This window comes from Sorex araneus, chromosome 5 (assembly GCF_027595985.1).
Source record: "Sorex araneus isolate mSorAra2 chromosome 5, mSorAra2.pri, whole genome shotgun sequence".
NCBI classification, from domain to species: domain Eukaryota; kingdom Metazoa; phylum Chordata; class Mammalia; order Eulipotyphla; family Soricidae; genus Sorex; species Sorex araneus.
In genome coordinates, this window is record NC_073306.1 from 173,997,879 (window position 1) to 174,018,335 (window position 20,457).

General features: G+C 43.7%; 1 protein-coding gene across 13 annotated transcripts in view; it reads left to right on the forward strand.

Annotated features, from left to right (window-relative positions):
• LIMCH1 (LIM and calponin homology domains 1) overlaps positions 1-20,457 on the forward strand; it is a 367,764-nt gene that overhangs the window by 338,940 nt on the left and 8,367 nt on the right. For 5 of the 13 annotated variants that reach the window (XM_055140738.1, XM_055140739.1, XM_055140741.1 and 2 more), the window contains 8 exons: positions 1,321-1,413; positions 5,197-5,301; positions 7,041-7,171; positions 9,906-10,006; positions 11,528-11,651; positions 14,453-14,542; positions 15,563-15,671; positions 19,725-19,827. In XM_055140738.1, coding sequence (XP_054996713.1) covers positions 1,321-1,413; positions 5,197-5,301; positions 7,041-7,171; positions 9,906-10,006; positions 11,528-11,651; positions 14,453-14,542; positions 15,563-15,671; positions 19,725-19,827 — 856 coding nt within the window. The remainder of the gene's footprint in view (positions 1-1,320; positions 1,414-5,196; positions 5,302-7,040; positions 7,172-9,905; positions 10,007-11,527; positions 11,652-14,452; positions 14,543-15,562; positions 15,672-19,724; positions 19,828-20,457) is intronic. The other 8 variants (XM_055140740.1, XM_055140748.1, XM_055140749.1 and 5 more) reach the window with 3 other exon arrangements.

A 20,457-nucleotide genomic window follows, 5' to 3' on the forward strand; every position in this document is an offset into this window, starting at 1 on the left:
CAACAAGTCTCACAATGGAGACGTTACTGGTGCCTGCACGAGCAAATCATGGAGCAAAGGGATGACAGTGATACAGTGATACTTAGAGCAAGGAAGATTCCGTTTGGGCAGAATGACTGCAAACAAAGAGTAATTGAACTATGCACTGAGTATCATCTGATTCATTTCGGACCTATCTGCGTTGTCTATCTTGTAAACCTACCAGTTTTCTTTCTGTGTCTCTTTGTCTCTCTCTGTCTCTCTTTAATCTATTAAACTCTTCCAGCATTGGGGCTGGAGTGATAGCACAGGGGATAGGGTGTTTGCCTTGCATGCAGCCAACCCAGGTTCGATTCCCAGTATCCCATATGGTCCCCCAGCACCGCCAGGAGCAATTGCTGAGTGCAGAGTGAGGAGGAACCCCTGAGCATTCTGGGTGTGACCCAAAAAAAAAAAAACAAAAAAAAAACCTCTTCCAGCAGTAACAGTTTTCTGTTAGCAAAATGACAAAACTCATCTCAGATGCAAAAAAATAAAGCAAATGATTGATTCTTATCAGTGATTTTTCAACTGGTCCACGGACCAGTTTTGGTGCACAGAAAGCTATTGCCACTTAACACATGGTACTTCTGAATCAAGCAGTAATGTCATGATAAATGTTTTATCATATTTATAAATATGTTTTAACAATATTTATATGTTAATATACTCGTGATAAATCATGGCTTTTAGTTTCTGCCTAGTGGCATGTGAACTGTAACCTCCTAATTCCATTGGTCCACATATATTAAAAAGTTGATAACCCCTAGTTTTGTCGATTTCCTAATATAAAACCTAAGCCAAAGAAGATCTTAGAAAGCTTTGGGGAATGGAGCAATAGTTTAGCAGGGAGGGCATTTGCCTTTCACAGCCTGACCTGGGTTTGATTCCCAGCATCCCATATGGTCCCCCAAGCACCGCCAGGAGTAATTCCTGAGTTCAGAGCCAGGAGTAAGCTCTGAGCATTACCAGGTATGACGCAAAAAGCAAAAACATAAAAAATAAAAAAGAAATGTTTGATCTCTTGCTCTTTTTTTCCTTCCCATAATCAAATATCTGTCTACTCAGACTTCTGAAGAATAACTGCAAAATATCAGCAGAAGAAAAAATATTGCTCTCGGTTGGATGAGCATGTTCGAGTACCGCCAAATAATATTCCCCTTTGGTTGCATGAATTGATTCTGTTAGAAAGTTACCTGAAGATAATCTTGCAATGCCTTGTACTCAGTGGTTTCAAGGGAAAGGTGTCTCAATAACTTATGCCATGGGCAGTTCCAAATACTCTGGAAATTTCTAAAACAGGAGAGATACCAGAAGGAGCAGGACAAGCTTAAAGAAGAGTGGGAAAAAGCCCAGAAGGAAGTGGAAGAGGAAGAACGCAGATACTATGAGGAGGTAGGAAATTCCCAAGCAGGGAGTGGACCTTGTACTTCTAGTTTCTGATTCTCTCAACACCTTTTGAGTCCAAGGTATATGTCTGCATGTGCCTGTATCAGACTCCTGATTTGCAGAAAACCCATCCACAGTTACAAAGATGTTCATGATTGGGTTTCAGTCATATAATATTCCAACACCCATCCTTTTACCAGTGTATATTCCCACCACCAGTGTCCCCAGTTTCCCTCCTGCCACCCCCACTGTCTGCCTCTATGGAAGGCTCTCTCTCGCTCTCTCTCTCTCTCCCTCTCTCTCTCTCTCCCCCTCCCTCCCTCCCTCTCTCCTTTTTCTACCTGCCTCTCCAGTCAATCAACCTCTTAATGAGTCCCATCTTTTAAGACTAGGCAATGTATCTGTGCCATAACGCACACATCTTACACATGAGGCCCTGGATTTGATGTCTGGTCACCCACAAAACTGTTAGTAAAATGAAAAACCATATCCTAGAGATTTTAAAAGGGCACAATTTTCTCACTTTTAATTTTTGTTTTGGATGTGTTAACACATCCTGAACAGCTGTAGTATCCATTCTGTATTCATCTCAACTCAGATCTTTATTTATATTAAAGAGAAATTTGGTTTTAATACTTATATGTGTCGTGTGTTTGTGTGTGTGAGAGAGAGAGAGAGAAAGAGAGAGAGAGAAGTATAATTAGTACTAGCTAATTGGTGTCATGAGATAATTTTTTTAAGATTTTAGTATTGAATCACTGTAAGATAGATCTTTACAAGCTGTTCATAATTTGGTTTTAGTCATACAGTGTTCCAACACCTGTCCCCCCACCAGTGTACATTTCCTAGCCACCAGTGTCCCCAGTTTCCCTCCCATCACTCCCCCCCTCCAGTCTGCCTCAATGGCAGGCATTTTCTTCTCTCTTTCACTTCCTCTCTCTCTTTCTCTCTCTCCTTTTGGGCATTGTGGTTTGCAGTACAGATACTAAAAGGTTTTTCAATATATCCCTTTACCTTTAACACTCAGTATGGTATCCTGGTCCCTTCCCTATCTTACCTACCCTCTGCCCCACACATACTTGTGGTTGATGCCAGCCATTGACCAGTCCTCCTCCTAGACCCTGTTTTTCCTGGCCATGGATATGTCTTCATGTACCCAGCTTTTGGGGGATGGAAAGCCCTATATATATCTACTGGCCCTCTCTTTTATTTATTCCATCAGGCCAGTTCTCCCTTGCTGAGTTTTAGTATCACTGATCTATCAAGAGGTGATAAGGTGGTGTTGAGTCTCCAGCCACTATTGTGTTGCTTCCAATGTTCTCCTTGAAATCTATTAGCAGTTGTTTTAAGTATGTTGCTGGCCCCTCATTGGGTGCATATATGTTTAGGACTATGATTTCTTCCTGATGTACATATCTCTTGATTATTAAGAAATGCCCTTCTTTGTCATCTTTTTCAGCCTAAAACCTTTTTCAGCCTCCAATCTATGGTGTTGGACACTAGTATGGCCATCCCGGCTTTTTTGAAGGAGTTGTTTGTTTAAAGAATTGTTTTCCATCTTTGACTTTGAGTCTGTGTTTGCTCCGACTGCTCCGACATATTTCTTGTAGGCAGCAGAATTTGGGTTCAGTTTTCTAATTCATTTTGCCATTCTATGTCTCTTAATTGGTGCAGTTAGACTATTGACATTGAGAGAGATTATTGTCATGGGATTTTGTGCCATCTTTCTGTAGAAGTTTGTTGTCTTGGGTTTGTCTTTTCTTAGAGTAGCTCCTTCAGTTCTTATTTTAAGGTTGGTTTTGGGTCTATGAAGTTCCTGAACTGTTGTTTATCCATGAAATGTTGTATCATTCCTTTGAGTCTGAATAAGAGTCTTGCCAGAGAAAGTATTCTTGGTGAGGCGTTCATTTCATTGCCTTTTTTCCACTATATCCCACCACTGTCTTTGGGCCTGATGGTTTCATCTGATGAGTCTGCTGTAAATCTAAGGTATGCTCCTTTGTGTGTATGTCATTTCCTTCTTCGACCTTGCTGCTTGTAGTATTGTGTCTCTATCTATGGTATTCGTCATCCTGATTATGATATGTCTTGGAGTCTTTTTATTAGGATCTCTTTTAGCTGGTATTTTTCAGGCTTCTTTGATCTGGATGCATTCTCCAGTTCTGGGAACTGCTCGGCAATGATATCTTTAACTGTTACTACCTCACTGGAGTTGCCTCCCTGTCCTTCTGGTACTCTGATGATTCTTATGTTGTTCCTCTTGAATTCATCGCATACATCTTTTACTCAACCTTGTGCTATTTTGAGTTTTTTTTCATCTTCTATTGTTGCCTCTATGCTTTCTGTAACTCATCTTCAATCTCACTGATTCTGTCTTCAGCTGTTGTCATTCTACTGTTTAGGGCACCCACTGAGTTTTTTATTTCATTTGCCAAATTTTTTATTAGTTACACTTCTGCTTTAGCTTTCTTATTTTTGCTCTCACTTCTTCCTGTATTTTATCAGCTAACCACTCCACTGGTTTTTTTTTTTTTAATATCCTCCTGTATTTTATTGGCTGTTTAGTTCCACAGTTTCTCTGACCTCATTAAGCATCCTCTCCATTTCATCTCTAAATTCTTTACCAGAGGGATTGTATTTGTTGGTATTCCCTGTTGAGGCTTTCAGGGCTCTTCTTTTCATCCACACCTCGTGGTGGGGATCTGTGCTGTTTCCCATGATGCTGTGGCAGTATGGAGGTGGATCCCGCCAGTTCACTCTCACTGTCCCCCTTTCACTGCCAGGGAGGACTCAGGATGAGCTCAGTCAAGAGTGATCTCCCCTTTCCTCTTCAAGGATATTACCCTCCTCTTTGGTGCTCCTGTGTGACTTATGTAGGGCCTCTAGTGCTGATTTGGGTAATGTGTTCTTTTAGATTGGGTTTGTACAGACTCTTGTATTCACCATTATTTTGGTGAGTTTTGGGGGTATTTTGATTGGAGTGGGCTAGTGGACTATTGACCTAATGTGTTTGGGGGAGCCAAGCTGCCCTCCTAAGACTTCAGTATAGGAGACTAAGATATGGTCCAATGCACTATGAAAGGAGAAATAAACTGTGGGCCGCCCCAGAGGCCATGTCCCTCTGCCGCTGGCATACCTGTGGGGAGAGGGACCCCACATTGGCACAGATTTTGAGGTACAGTTCCGAGTCCCACTTCCAGCAGTTGTCTAGAACCGCTGGGGTCCTCTTTCACCTAGGCACCCATTTGGGCACCTGTGGCCGAACCTCATGGGATAATTTTGATACTCAGGCTAAAGAATTCTCTTACCATGGCACTGCCTGAATGATACTAAAGAGATTTGAAGAAGAAGGCAATTATTTTTTCTATCATTTTAGATTAACATGCCAGGCCACATTAGAGAATTTGAAGGAAGCTATGTTTTATGTATAATTCCTAAAACCCTAAAACTTGTTTACGAATGATGTTACTGTGAATATTATCTCCAACGATGGTTTTTGTGCAGAACCAAATCTCTAATAGCATTTCTAATTAAGCTTCTAGAATCACACTAATTAATGTGCAAAGACTTTGTTTATTTTTTCTAAATTAAATGCAAATTTCTAAATTGTTGCCCATAGAGTGTATCTGATTAACAGCTTTTGAAAAAAAATCTTTTCAAAAGCCTTGCTTGTTTGCATATGTTCTGATGTTTTTTCAAAAGTTCCTTAATGAGATTTTTCTCTTGAACAAATATGATTTTTCTCCCCCCACCCCATTCCCCTTTCATTAATTCCTGACCTTCCCTTAGGAACGGAAAATAATTGAAGACACTGTAGTTCCCTTTACTGTTTCTTCAAGTTCTGCAGACCAGCTCTCTACAGCCTCCTCTGTCACAGAAGGCAGCACCACGGCGGTAAGAGACTGTAATGCAGCTTGCAAGAAGTATCAACCAAATGAAAGTGCAAAAACCACACATTCAAGAGTATCATGCTGAGTGAAATGAGTCAGAAAGACAGGGAAAGACATGGAAGGACTGCGCTCATTTGTGGAATATAAACTAACAGAATGGGACACTAACACCCAACGATAGTAGAGATAAGAATCAGGAGGGTTGTTCCACGGCTTGGAAGCCGGCCTCACATGCTGGGGAAAAAGGCAGCTCAGATAGAGAAGGGACCACTAAGTAAAGGATGCATGGAGGGCCTGCTCGGGATGGGAGATGCGTGCTGAAAGTAGACTATAGACCGAAAACGTCATGGTCACTTAATACCTGCATTGCAAACCACAACACCCTAAAGGAGACAGAGAGAAAAAGGGAATGTGCCTGCCATAGAGGCGGGGGTGGGGGGGAGGAGGGATACTGAGAACCTTTGTGGTGGAGAATGGGCACTGATGGAGGGATGAGTACTGGATCATTGTCTGACTGAAACGGGAGCACGAAAGTTTGTGAGTATGTAACTGTACCTCACAGTGATTCTTTAAAAAATAATAATAATAATAATAATAATAAATTTTTTAAAAAACACGCATTCCCCACAAGATTAAATTCCGGCTGGTTTCCCCCCGCCCATAAACATGCCAGCCCCTTTGTGGTCACCACTATGCCTCGTAGCACTGTTCTTGCCGTGGAGACGCCTTGGAATCATTTTCTGGGATCAATTCAGTCACTGCTCCATATGTGCCTGTCCACACACAAAATTATTAATAAAATGAAGCTGGCAATCAATGCCTACCAGCTGGCAAGACCCCTGTCAGTGAAGCATTGTGCTGGAATGGCCTTCTTACTCCCCTGCAATCATTCATTCATTCATCATTTCAACAGACATTTGCTCATTTCTGCCATACTGAACATTCCTTTGTACTGTTTGAAGCTGCAGGATGCCAGCAACAAACCCTCCATCAGCCTCCATGAAAGAGTTTGTCACCCCAGTCTTAAAACGCACGTGAAACTTGCATCTGTTTTAGAGGGCTAGCTGGAATTCAGAAAGTCGGGTTTATTTCCATATCTCTTAGAGAGAGGCATAGACATAGGAAACAGAAGTCAATCCAGCCCTTGCCAGTCCATAATCTGCTTTTTTTTTTTTTTTTTTGCTTTTTGGGTCACACCTGGTGATGCACAGGGGTTAGTTACTCCTGGCTCTGCACTCAGGAACTACCCCTGGTGGTGCTCAGGGGACCATATGTGATGCTGGGAATCGAACCTGGGTCAGCCATGTGCAAGGCAAACACCCTACTTGCTGTGCTATCGCTCGAGCCCCATAATCTGCTTTTCAAAAAAGAAAATATCTGAGTACTTGAAAGCCATTTGCCCTGAAGTGAGCCAGTGTATGAATGGTACTTTGAATGTTATTAAGATAATGAGCCAATGTTATTTTGAAAGATAAAATTTTCATCAAGTTCCTTTTATGGTAACTTTTGAAAGAACTATAGGTACAAGCCTACTTAAAAATCACTGGACGTCAGTCGCTGTTTAATCAAATTTGTTGACTGGCCTTTAAATTATTGGCCATGTTGGAAAATGATTGAAAAGCAGTTGAGAAGTTACTGAAAGCAATTAATCAGAAAATGCTTTGAATATCACGGGGCCAGAGACAGGTGTTAGCCCCGGCGTTTAAAAGTCCTACTCAAGGTTATCCTTCTTTTCTGCATTAGAATAAGTTGGACTACTTGGAATGCCATCGAGAAGAACAGGAGAGAAGACAGAAGAAACTGTTCCAGAAGGAGCACAATGATTTGTTGCTTAACACAAGGGAATGCGGTTCTTCTTCGGAGGGAAAGAGCAGGTACACCTTCCCCACCCCTGCTGCAAGGCCCAGCTCTGCCTGTTCACTCCAGAGAAGGGAACTTAGGGCTAATGCAAAGCACTTTTAGTTTTGAAATGGTTATTCCAGTAATACATTACAACTCTGGTGTTTTTGAACACATTTTTTGAACATATTTAGTAGTACTGAAGTCAGTGTCTTTTTTTTTTTTTGCTCTTGAATATAAATGGCCTTTTTTAAAAAAAATAAGTGAAACTGTGTAGCAATAAAGGGAGACAGTCATTGTCACTGTCACTGTCATCCCATTGCTCATTGATTTGCTCGAGCAGGCACCAGTAACATCTCCACTGTGAGACTTGTTGTTACTGGGTTTTGGCATATCGAATACACCACGGGTAGCTTGCCAGGCTCTGTCATGTGGGCAAGATACTCTCAGTAGCTTGCCGGGCTCTCTGAGAGGGGCGGAGGAATCGAATCCAGGTCACCTGCATGCAAGGCAAGCGCCCTACCCACTATGCTATCACTCCAGTATACATCACAAAAGGGGCATGCTGTCAGCTCAGAGCCCCAAACCTCAGTGTCACTTACGGGAAACTCTTAATGTGCCTGGTGGGAAAGACATTGACACGGGTGATGGGTTTTCTCCCATGTGGTTTTACCTGAGTCTTGTCTGAGCCTGGAGAAGCCAGGTTTACTCTCGGTGATAATATAAAAGGAAATCAGCAGATCAGTTTGTTGTGGGAAGGTAAACATCACCTCAACCCATGGGTGTTCCATGACATACTAGAATAGGACACCCTGAAACCGCTGGAACATTCAGAGCCAGTTCAGGCAGAAGATGATTCTGGTTATATCATTGGTCTGGGGTGGATTTTATCGCTACCATCTGCTACCTTCCCCAGAAAGGACTCCCAGAAACATAAAAGGCTGGCAGTGGACTTCACAGCTAGTGCTTTATGTCAGAATTTCCAGAAGGGACACTGAAATACGTCAGATAGATTGATATTGGCCAGTTTACACACACACACACACACACACATACACACACACACACACACACACACACACACACACACCATACAGCAGCCTCAAAACTATCTAGTATCATTTTCTTTCTTTCTTTCTTATTTTATTTTATTTTTGGTTTTTGGGTCACACCTGGCAATGCACAGGAGTTACTCCTGGCTTTCCACTCAGGAATTACTCCTGGTGGTGCTCGGGGGACCATATGGGATTCTGGGAATCGAACCCTGGTCAGCCATCGGCCGCATGCAAGGCAAGTACCTTACCCACTGTACTATTGCTCCAGCCCCTCTTTTTTAAATTTTTTTTTTAGGGCTTACTCCTGACTCTGCACTCAGGAATTACTCCTGGCAGTGCTCGGGGAACCATATGAGATGCCCGGTTAAACCCGGGTGGGCTGCTTGCAAGACAAATGGACTATCGCTTCGGCCTCTCTAGTATCATTTTCAAAGGTTGGCTGAGAGCTAAGCATTTCTGGTGGGATTTTTCTCCCAGAATTCCTTGCTCATCATCCAGCTGACTTACGTGGATTATAAGATACTGGGGCTCGGGCCCATGTCCAGAATCTGAACTCCAGAATCTTGGAGTTGCATGTTTTGCTTAATATGGTTTAAAAGGACTCCCTGGTTTTAATAAAATGAAAGCCACATTTAAGTATATTTGAATGATAATATGCATTTTGTGCTGATTGTTGCCAGTTCTCCAGATAGTGCCTGGTGTTGACAGGAGTTTTCTTTTTATCTTGTCCATCTCTCCTTCATTTGCACTCAAAACTTACGAAAAGGCCAAGATCACCATGAGCTGCCAAGGTGTTTGGTGGCCCCTCTGATTTCAACAGTAATTCCTCTCGGGAAATCTAGGAGGTCCCAGCGAGCTCTGGCAGCCATTGAAATTATTATTATTAGCAGGAAGGTAAACAGGAAGATGAGGAGGACACCAGAATGATGGTTTCTCAAGTTTGTTCAGTTGTTAAACGATGGAAATGTGCACAATTTCACAGCACCAGAAATCCACTTTCATATTAAAAGAATGAACAGGGCCAGAAAGAAAACGCAGGGCATAAAGGGCATTTGCCTTGCAGCGAGCAATTCACTGTGAGTCCCCGGCACCCTCAGCACTACCAGGAGTGACCCTTGAGCATAGAGCCAGGAATGGGCACCGCCAGGGGGACCCCGAAACCAAATTAAGGAAGCTGAGTTCATAATAGACTATAAGACTAACACCCAAGAATAGTAGAAATAAGTACCAGGAGGTTGTCTCCATGGCTTGGAGGCTGGTCTCTCATTCTGGGCAACTCAGAGAAGGGAACACCAAGTAAAATGTGGTCAGAGGTCATGCGGGGGAAGGGTGACGCGTGCCGAATGTAGACTAGAGACTGAACACAATGGCCACTCAACACCTTTATTGCAAACCACAACACCTAATCAGAGAGAGAGAGAACAAAAGGGAATACCCTGCCACAGTGGCAGTGTGGGGTGGGGGGAGATGGGACTGGGGAGGGTGGGAGGCATGCTGGGTTTACTGGTGGTAGAGAATGGGCACTAGTGAAGGGATGGGTCCTCGAACTTTGTATGGGGGAAACATGAGCACAAAAATGTATAAATCTGTAACTGTACCCTCACGGTGATTCACTAATTAAAAATAAATAAATTATTTTTGAAAAAGGAAGCTGAGTTTAGTTACAGTTAATAAATAAGTTTTCTCTGTTTTAAAATACATTTATATTCAACAGCCAAACTCAAGGGGTTCTAGAACTTTCTGAGACCCCTCTACCACAAGGACTCCAAGAGGACCATCTGCCGGATGCAGAAATGAACCCCCACCTGGCTCAAGGTAAGAAGAGAGAACAGCAACGACCTGGACTTTTAAGTTGCTGTAAGAGCCTCGCCTGCCGGTGCTCTTCTCCCCTGAACATAAACCTCGCTTGCTTGTCTCTGTTTGTTTGGGCCTTGCTTTGTCCACTCTAGAGAAGCCCATGTCTCCCTTTGAACATGTACTTATACTCTCGCATCTTTCTTTTTCTGTTTGTTGTTTTTTGCTTTGAGAGATCACCCCTGGCTATACTCAGGGTGTATTCCTGGCTCTGCACTCAGGGACTAGTCCTGGCAGTACTCAAGAGACTATCCAGGGTGCTGTAGATCGATCCTGGGTAGACCCTGTGCAAGGCAAACCACCCTACCCACTGTTCTATCTCTCCAGCCCCTCCTTTCACATGTTTCTAAGTAATTTTCAAAGAAAACGATCTTGCTTCTGATGCAGATGAGGCAGAAGCTTCGGTGGCAGTTCTCTACTCCTTTGCGATTCCCAGGTTCAAGAATGAAAATATTGAATAAGAAAGATGCTCAGATTCAGAGTTAGAAAGTAGAGAAGTCTGTATCTCACGATGATTCGATTTAAAAAAAAAAGAAGAAAAAGAAATCTAAAACAGAACATAAAAAATAGAAGGAAAGAAAGTGGAAAAGTATATTGGAAAGTAGAAGAGCAAAGAAAAGTCGCTCCCCAAGTGGGTGGAGCTACTGAAGTAGCCGCAGGCCTGAGCTCTGCCACTGACTGAGACACAGACAGGACAAATATTTCAAGATTTTACTCACACACACCAAAACACACTCATACAAGAGACTCAGTGCTGAGGGCACTGAAACCAGGGGGCCGGCACTGACGGTTCACAAACTGGGACTGCTCCCTGGACTTGGAACCCCGATTGCCCTCAGAGAGAGGTTTTTAAGCCCTCCTGCCTCCATGCCTGGGTGCCCCCTGCCAGGTGCGTTCTCACAACCTTGAGCAAGCAAGCGGAGTACAGAAATGAAACAGAGCCAATAACACATCTGTTCCACTGACTTGAGTCATCCCTGCTATCGCTGGTCAGATGTCTGGGCATTTACGTCCATGTCCTTAGGGTCTGGCATGTTTTTCTTCCTAGGTTGCAAATTCATGACCCTGAGACACAAAATGGAGTCTGACTTTCTCTCTCACTGGCAGAGGAAAACTGAGGCTTCCTCTTACACACACACACACACACACACACACACACACACACACACACACACACAGAAATGTAAGATCCTTTCCTCGACCCCACCCCACCCACCCACCACAGCCCCCACGGTTCGCTGAAGCTACTGGCTGGCAGGCTGCAAGATGCTCTTCTTCTAGCTCATGCTGGTGTGTAGAGACTCACTGTAGTAAGGCTGCTAACCTGCAGCTGATGCTAAACAGGATAGTGTATCACCTGCTACCATGCATGCCCTAAGCATGTACCTCGCCCACAGTAGTGGCACGCTAAGAAAAGGGACCAACAAAGCATGCTGGGGGCTCTCTCCTGATCCTCGTTTTATCCTCTTGGCCTGACCTCAGATCCAGCCTGGCATCAGCAGACATTGAACCCACCCATTCCCACTTTTGAAGATGTGAAGCCAAAAACCCTCCCATTGGACAAAAGCATTAACCATCAGATGGATTCTCCAAGTGAAAGGCGGAAGTGAGTATCCAAAGGAGGCTCTTAAATAACTTTATTTAATGTATCGACTATGAAGAGAAGGAAATGTGTGTGGTGGCAAGGTGTCAGCAGCATTTTTGTGCTATATCTTTCCTTTAATCTACTTAACAAAGTAGAAAATACTAGTGAACGTTTCCGATAACCTTCCTATCAAGCAAATGTGCATTCTGAATTGACCCGTTTGAAAGTAACAATGTAATAATTTTGACATACAATGTACTACTTGGAAAGAATTTGCAGGTCTGTTATATTAATAATTTACTGCAATTAGTTAAATTTTCTCAGAGCCAACTGACATATGCTCTTTCAAGGAGAAAAGAAAATGTTTTCCTCTCATTAGTCATGTATTTCCATTAATTACATTTGAATTTTATAATAATCATCTCTACTATTTTGGGAGTCTTTCACTATAATGGGCCCTGCACTGAAGGGTTGATATCTCTTTTCCCTTCTTTCAGTACATTAGCTAAATGATCAGTTCCAATAACTTCTGAGGCTATTGCTCCCATTTTACAGATGAGGACATCAAGGCTCAAGGAAGTTAAATAATCTACCCAAAGTACTTGTCTGATTAAATGGTAAAGAAATTCAAAATAAACCTATAATATCAACGTTTAAATATTTAACATCCTTTGTACTTTAACACATTGATGCCAGAGCTAGTGTTTCTTCTCATCTGGAGGCTTTATTAATAGTGCTCCACTTTGTCCCATGGCACTGTACTAAAGTTATAGTATGAAATTTGAGCTACAGTTACCATTTCTGTTGGTGAAAGGGATGTCCAGGTGTAAGACATTGTCGGTATGCGCTGGCATGAGCTTGTTAATTATTCTACCTGAAGTGTCGCAGCTGCCCAGATTCAGACTGCATCTCTGCCTCTCATCTGCATACAACTTGATGCAGGTTTCTTAATCCTTCTCACCCTCAGTTTTACCGGACATAATATGGGAACATTAATAGAAACTATTCACAGGGTTTTGGTGGCTAGGAGAGAGTAAGTACTATGGATTGTAGGTAGTGTCAATCATGATGATGATAAGGATATTAACTTGTGTTTTCAATTTGTCTTTTCCCCGTTTTCCTCAACATAGTATTTAAACTATTGCCCGCTTTTCTCTTACATCCGTTTACTTTTCTATCTAATTGTCGAGAGGCCACTCAGAAGCCATAGAAGGTAAACTGCAGAGAAGTAGTCATCGCTGTTGGTTCTCGAAGCGATTTCCGGGTGAAGCGGTGGCACCCTAGGGCACCCCCTGCGCAGGCGCAGCTTTGGAGGCGATGGGCTGGGCGGGGTAGGACGGGGGCAGGGAGATGGTCCTGGAAACATTTTCAAGGGCGTGCAGCAATGCTCTGCTTGCTTCCTTGTCAGCACTTCTCTTTTGTTTGACCGTTCTGGTATTGTAGCCCTTTCTAGACACGTAATCATAAGCAAGAGTCCCCCGCTGACTGCTTAATCACAGGCCAGGCTTGTCTGCAAGCAGGGACCTCTCTTAGGGGCCAGGGAAAGGCTCCGAGGGCTGGGTTGCACACTGCATGCCGGAGTCCAGGCTTCCTCCCAGAGCACTGCCGGCTGTGGCCCACCACCAGAACCAAGCAACCAACCATTCTGGTAGCAACTGGTGGGGACCTCTGTACTTCATGAATGCCTAAAGCGTAGCAGTCAGGGAGGTTTGGAACATCACCCCTTACCCCCTGCCCCCTAACTATACTCACTGGGGGCCTGGAAGCTGCCTCTTGGGAAAATATTTCCCTTAAGCCCAGCCCTTTATTTCCAGGCTCCCCTAAAAAGCTCTCTCCTCTGCATCCATCATGTTTCTGTCCAACTAACTCGGCATGTACTCTTAAGTACCCCAGCCAGAATCAAGAATGGGAAAATAAACCATCTTTCCTGTTGGGCCAGCCAGATGGGAGTTTCCATTATGCAGATCAGGCTTTGCAACACAGAATTACAAGTTTTTGTCCTTTGAAAAATGACCCCTGGGAGTCTGTGGTCTTTTATTCAGTGGTCAATAAAGTTTTGGTTTTTTTGTTTTCAGGTATTTTCCTTTGGGGGCCTGTGAGGGGTTTGGGGTGGGGTTTAGGCTACACCCAATGGGTGCTCAGGGATTACTCCTGGCCCTGCACTCAGAAGTTAGTCCCGGCAGGGCTCAGGGACCATATGGGTACCAGGGATTGAACCTGGGTTGGGTCTGTGCTAGTCAAGCATCCTACCCGCTGTACTATCACTTCTCCTTTTTATTTTTTTGCAAAGTTTTAGATTTTTTGTTTTTGTTTTTAAGAAGACTCCTAAGCAGTTCTAAGAGGTGCTGGGGCCTCTCCCTGTGGTTCTGTATCAGCCAAGCCAGACAGATCAGTGCTTGGGCCCAGCAGTGCTGGCGATCTACTCCACCACACCCAGAGGTGGCATGAATCGGGGAAGCTAAGCAACTCCAGGGCCCCAGCTCAGGGCCTCACACGTACCAAACATACAGCCTTTCAGCTGTCTCTCCTGCCCCAGCATTTTTTTTTCTTTTTTTAAATTCTATTTTTTTTGCTTTTTGGGTCACACCTGGCGATGCACAAAGGTTACTCCTGGCTCTGCACTCAGGAATTACCCCTGGCCATGCTCAGGGGACCATATGGGATGCTGGGATTCGAACCCGGGTCGGCCGCGTGCAAGGCAAAGGCCCTACCCGCTGTGCTATCGCTCCAGCCCGTTTTTTTTTTTCTTATGTAAATTTCCCCCCCTGGAATTTGGCTCCTCTTGGCTTATCATTATGTTTTGTGTCTTTGCCACGTGACAGGAAAAGCCCTCGTGAGAACTTCCAAGACCACTGGCACCTCTCCCCCTGCTCCCCCACCCCTCCTAGCCAGTCACCAAACAGGTACAAGAGGTTAGCAAGCCGCTCAGAGGCCGCCTGCTGTGCACCAAGCCTGCCAAGCATGATTCTACCAGAATTAGTGCTTGCAAGATCATTGCAAGGGGGGTACATGGGGGATACATGCGGTCCATCCAGCTCTCCTCCTCCTTCCCACCTGTCTGCAGGCCCCATCCGGCACCTGTGGCCCAGGGGCTTAATGACATTGTGTGGAACCTGCGATCTAATCACCATACTCGCCAGACAGTTGCTGGCCTCCAGGTTGGCGCCTGGGCCCCCAAGACGGCTCTGCCCTTCTAGGCAGCCATGCGAGAGGAAACCTCATCCTTCTTCGTTAGCCTCCTAATGTCTCTAATGTGTCCTAGTTGCCACGAATGAGAGCTTCCGGGCCGTTATCGGGCTCTGTAATATTCTTAAAAGCCGCCAACTTTGCCAGTCTATTTTTCTTCTCCTCCCCAATTTCTTTTGCTGAATTAAGAAGTGTCCCTGTCATCTATGGCCGTACCATCCTGATCATCCCCAGTCTCATCTGATCTCAGAAGCTAAGCAGGGGCAGGCCCGGCTAGTACTTGGACGGAAGAAATGCCCCGGTAGGCCTGTGAACCAATTATAGAAAATTTTAACACAACATTGAAACCTTGGTGAAAACCAAGTTTGATTATCCTGCGGGCCATTGGCTAGCTTCTATATGAAATCAAGGCATTTGATCACTTGAATAGGCTGCAACTTTGTGGACCGCCCACACACAGACACACACAGAAACACATACACATATGCACGTGACATGAGATTTGACACCCACAGCATAAAACAGAGCACTCGAGCTCAGCAGAGGCTTGCAACTGTCTTGCTTTGATTCTGGGTCATCCTAGGTGCATTCATAGTCATAATAAATGATGAATTCATTTAGTTTCAAATTCTTTTTAAAAATCCATGGTTTTTCTTTCTTTTTTTGTTTCAGCATGAAGCAACAAGTGCATGTCTTTGCCCAGTTCAACAGGACATATAATGCTTCTGTGTCTCTCTTTAACCTAGGTCTATAAGTGGGAAGAAACTCTGCTCTTCCTGTGGGTTGCCTCTGGGGAAAGGAGCAGCCATGATCATCGAGACCCTCAATCTCTATTTTCACATCCAGTGCTTCCGGGTACGTAGACATTGCTTGTCTCTAGCCATCCAACAGGGAGACATCTTTCGGCAACAGTCTTTGATTGTGAGGTCTCCCCCTGTAGGTTGTGAAGGAGGGGTGGAATTTCATCCATCTTCCAGGATAAATCTCCCCTCTTCCTCAAGCCTTTCAGTGTCAAGTTAGAAAGCAGAGGAGGTCAATGTGATGTGTCTCTGCAGGTGGTTTCTGTTGACCAAGAATGCCCAAGGTTGCAAAATGTTGAGAATTTCTTCCTGGAAGGACAGAGAGCTCCAGATGTCCACCTAGGGTCAGCTATAGTTGTGTGGGATGTCACCTCTTAGCTGCTGAGCAAATTGTTGTGATTTAGTCTTGGGCCTCATGGAAGACTTTCCATCAAGCAAAGAATTGTGGGTCTCTCACTAAAGAGGTCTAAAGTCCTCTTGCTCTGAGAGATTTCACCCATTTGTGCATATTCTGGGTCCTTGCAGAACTTTCCCCGGTCCTTATCAGTCACACTGAAGTGTTTACTTGCCCCTAACTGCTAACCAACTGTCAGCTCTGGGAAAGCGGGACTGTGTCTGTGTGGCTCATCACTGTCTCCTCTAACCTAGCAGAGCATAGGCTAGCAAATTATTTCAGATGAATGAATTCATGAGCCAGCTAGAAATAAAGAGTCCTGCATTCTAGTCCAGATCTGCTGTCAGTCGGTGGGTGAGATCACCAATTATACCTGACTTCTTGTCAAATGTATAAACTGAATCATCTAATCTTCTTAACCGTGGAACCATTTCAAAGAAGATAAAAACTTACAGCTAACCCTTAGTTCTAAATAGGGGTCATAAGTTTTTCCTCTTCACCTTGATATGCTCTCTTTTTTCTTCTTGAATTTTGATCTACTCCTTGTTAGAAGCTTCTCCTGTGGGGTTGGAGCAACAGTACAATGGGTAGGCGTTTGCCTTTCACAAGACTGACTGGGGTTCGACCCCCAGCATCCCATATGATCCCCTGAGCACCACCAGGAGTAATTACTGAGTGCAGAACCTGTGCATCACCGGGTATGACCCAAAAAGCAAAAAAAAGAAGAAGTTGTGAGTAGTTATGAAGTAGACTTGCACAAATTTAAACCAACTCCCACTTTTAGCTAAAATACAAAAAAGGGAGAATGAGGATATCCTAAATTTACTTAGTAACACAGACAGTGCTGGAAACCAAGACTTACAGGCAAACACAATATGGATACTCATTTATATTTAATTTATTCAAAAATATTGCCATAGGGGTTGGATTAGATGCCAGCTTCGTTTTTAAAATTTTATTTTCAGAGTTGTTCCCAATAATTGATTGCATTCAATATTTTAATACCTATCCCACCACCATTACACTGTCCCACCACCATTATTTCAAATTTTCCCACCACCATCACCCAAGCCTGCCCCAAAGGCAGATGCTAAATAGTTTGTTTTGTATTGCTTGTTATGAATAATTGACTAAAAATGATCCAGAAAGTTTTCCTTAGAGGAAAGTATGTGAAAATTTGTTGTATTTCATCTTGGAGCCATTAAACCTTTGTATTAGATATCATTGACATGTTAGAGTTTGAGCCTTGTGTGCTAACATGTGTGTGTGTGTTTCAAGATTGGTTGTCTTCTATTTTATACCCCATCAAATGTGTTGTGCTACTCTTGGTATACCAGTGGCATAATGTATGAGATGTCGCATGGCTGCAAAAGCAGCTGCTCACTCTTAGAATTCTAAAATTTTGCATAGGGTTCTAGAACTGGAGTTTAAAAAATTTTTTTAACTGGATGGTGATTTGGGGGTCCAGAAGCATCTCTGCAGAGTATTGCTCTCTTCCGAGATTCATTTGTGAGTCTCTAGATCATGGCGTTGATGTACTTAAATGACGTCCAGAGGCAGTTTGTGGGTGTGACTCCAAGGAAACAGGAAGCACAGGGAGATTCGAGAAGAGGCCCATTCCCGACTCTGCAAGCCAGGAGATTTCAGTCACAAGTCCCGCACACCTGGGTTTTTCAGTAGATTCAATCTCATGCGTTGGTGGGGGGGGCGGGAATTCCAGAATCCCATATGGTCCCCTGCACACTGCCAGGAGTAATTCCTGAGTGCAAAGCCAGGAGTAACCCTTGTGCTTGATTCAAAAAGAAAAAAAAACCTCATGTGTGGGGGGCTCAGAGAAGCCAGTTTCTTGGGGCAGGGTTGGCGGTGGGGGGGTGAGGGGGGCTCAGCAACAAGTTTTGTCCCTGACTCAAACTCTCAGTGGCTTGGGACGAGGAAGCCATCATGCCAATGATGCTACTGGCTGCATCTGCATTACAGGGGTAAGAGAGAAATCTAAGCAGTAACAGATCTCCAGGCTAAGCAGATCAGCTTACAGGAAGCAAATACCTATAGAACAGAGGCCCAGGAAGCTAAGAAGACAAGGGCCCTCTTCCCTGGGTATCTGTAAAGAATCTTCCAGATGGGTGATTTGGAGCTCTGGTCTAAATCACTCACCAGTCCATTCTTTTACAAGAGGCTGCTAAAGTAAATAATTTTGTTCCCAGAAGGTGTGTATCCTGGGAAGTGAAAATTAAAGACAGATGCTCAATGGGCTAGCGCACAGGCTGTGCACGGAGGAGGCAGGGGTCTGTCTCCAGGACATTTACAGTGTCCCCATCATGAGTGATCCCCTAGCTCAGCGCTTGAAGTAGCTTCTGCAGCCCCCATAAACAAACAACAAACAAAAAAGTAAATAAAATGTAAGGTAGAATACCAATTTCTTGTTACTTCTGATGTGGTGGATGAATCAAGCATATTGGAGTACATATAAAGATTATTCATACACAAATTTTAGTAATTCGTTGGCCGTGTTAATAACAAAGGAATGAAGAGCATCTAATGATGACAACTCCTTGTTCTTGATCTATAACACTCAGGTTGTCAGTGGGGCTGTGAGGAGGGAGACAGATTAGTCTTGACAAGGACACCAGTTTTGGGCACTCTGGTGTTGTTAGAGGGGCAATAACTTTTTGAACCACAAGCATGAACATAAATACAATTGTAACCTTACTTGAACTACAATTTAAAAAAATGTAAACAGAAAAAGAGATCACATTTGGGGGTCAACCCAACACCATGTAGCAGCTTTAGAACCTTGGGCAAGTCAGTTCATATCTCTGAATGTCATGGCATTACAAGGAGGTGGGAGAAAACAAGTAACAGTATATTTTTGCTGGATGTCAATTCTGGACACCTGCTCAGAAAATGTGCAGAATGTAGTAGAACCAGTTTTGCTATAGCTATGAGCCATCATAAAGCATTGAAAGATGCCCTTCCTTTTTTCCTTCCTTCCTTTCCTTCCTTCCTTTCTTCCTTCCTTCCTTCCTTCCTTCTTTCCTTCCTTCCTTTCTTTTTTCTTTTCTTTTCCTTCTTTCTTTCTTGCTGGCTTTTTGCCTTATTTAATTAAAGTCAGCAGAGCCTGGCAGGCTCTCTGTGGCATATTTGATATGCCAAATATAGTAACAATGATGGGTCTCATTCCCCTTACCTTGAAAGAGCCTCCAATGCAGCACCGCTGGGAAGAATGAGTAAAGAGAGGCTGCTAAAATCTCAGGGCTAGGATGAATGGAGACATTACTGGCACCCACTCGAGAAAATTGATGATCAATGGGATGATAGTGATAGTGATTTAATTAAAGAATGGTACTTTTCAAAATTATTTATAGTTGAGTTTTAGGTATGTACTCTTTGAACACCAATCCCACCACCAACATCAACTTCCCTCCACCTGTATCCCAGCCCCACCCCCAACTCTCACCCTGTCCCTTTACTGTTAACTTGACAGGCACATTACAAAGTTTCAGTGGTTGCAGCTTGGATCTCATGTTTTCAGTGTTGTTGAGTCTGTGTTTTGGGTATGGCTATACCTCTCATGGGTAAAACTGAATCACTGACCCCTGTTCACCCATTACTTCCCATGTTCTTCTTCTTCTTCTTCTCCCCCCACCCCACCCTGATTGCTGAAAGAGACCATTTCTTACGTTCCTTGTAATCTCTCCTCTTTCCCCTCTACAGTGTGGAATTTGCAAAAATCAGCTGGGAGATGCAGTGAGCGGGACGGATGTTAGGATCCGAAATGGTCTTCTCAACTGTAATGATTGCTACATGCGATCCAGAAGTAAGTACGGGAGAAATACCTGCAGATGAAAGAAAGCACTTGCTAATGTTTTTCAGAGAAGAATGCAAATTTTTTCCACCCACCACTCAGCATTCCTTACCTATGAAAAAGATTTCCAGTATTTGCTTTTTGGGTCACACCCAGTGGTACCTAGGATTTACTCCTGGCTTTGCACTCAGGAATTACTCCTGGTGGTGCTCGGGTACCATATGGGATGCTGGGAATCGAACCCGGGTCGGCCGCATGCAAGGCAAACACCCTACCCTCTGTACTATCTCTCCAGCCCCGATTTCTAGAATTTGGGAGAAAGAAACAATAATGAAATCAAATTATTCTTACAGCTTGCATCTTAAGTTATTTCTATAGTGTGGCTAAATATTTCTAGACATGCAATAATCTACCAGTAGAAAAAACTGGGAGACATTGAAGACACTCCTTCACAACATATTTGTCAGAGAGAAACTAGAAGCGTTGGGTAACACCCATTCATTTGTTGAATGAACGCCTATCTTAGAACACCAGAACTGTTTGAGGGGTTAAACATGTGCAGAAATACTCTCCACCATTATCAAATCAAACGCCAACTTCCCCAACAGCTGTCATGCCATATAGATGCTTCATAACATAATG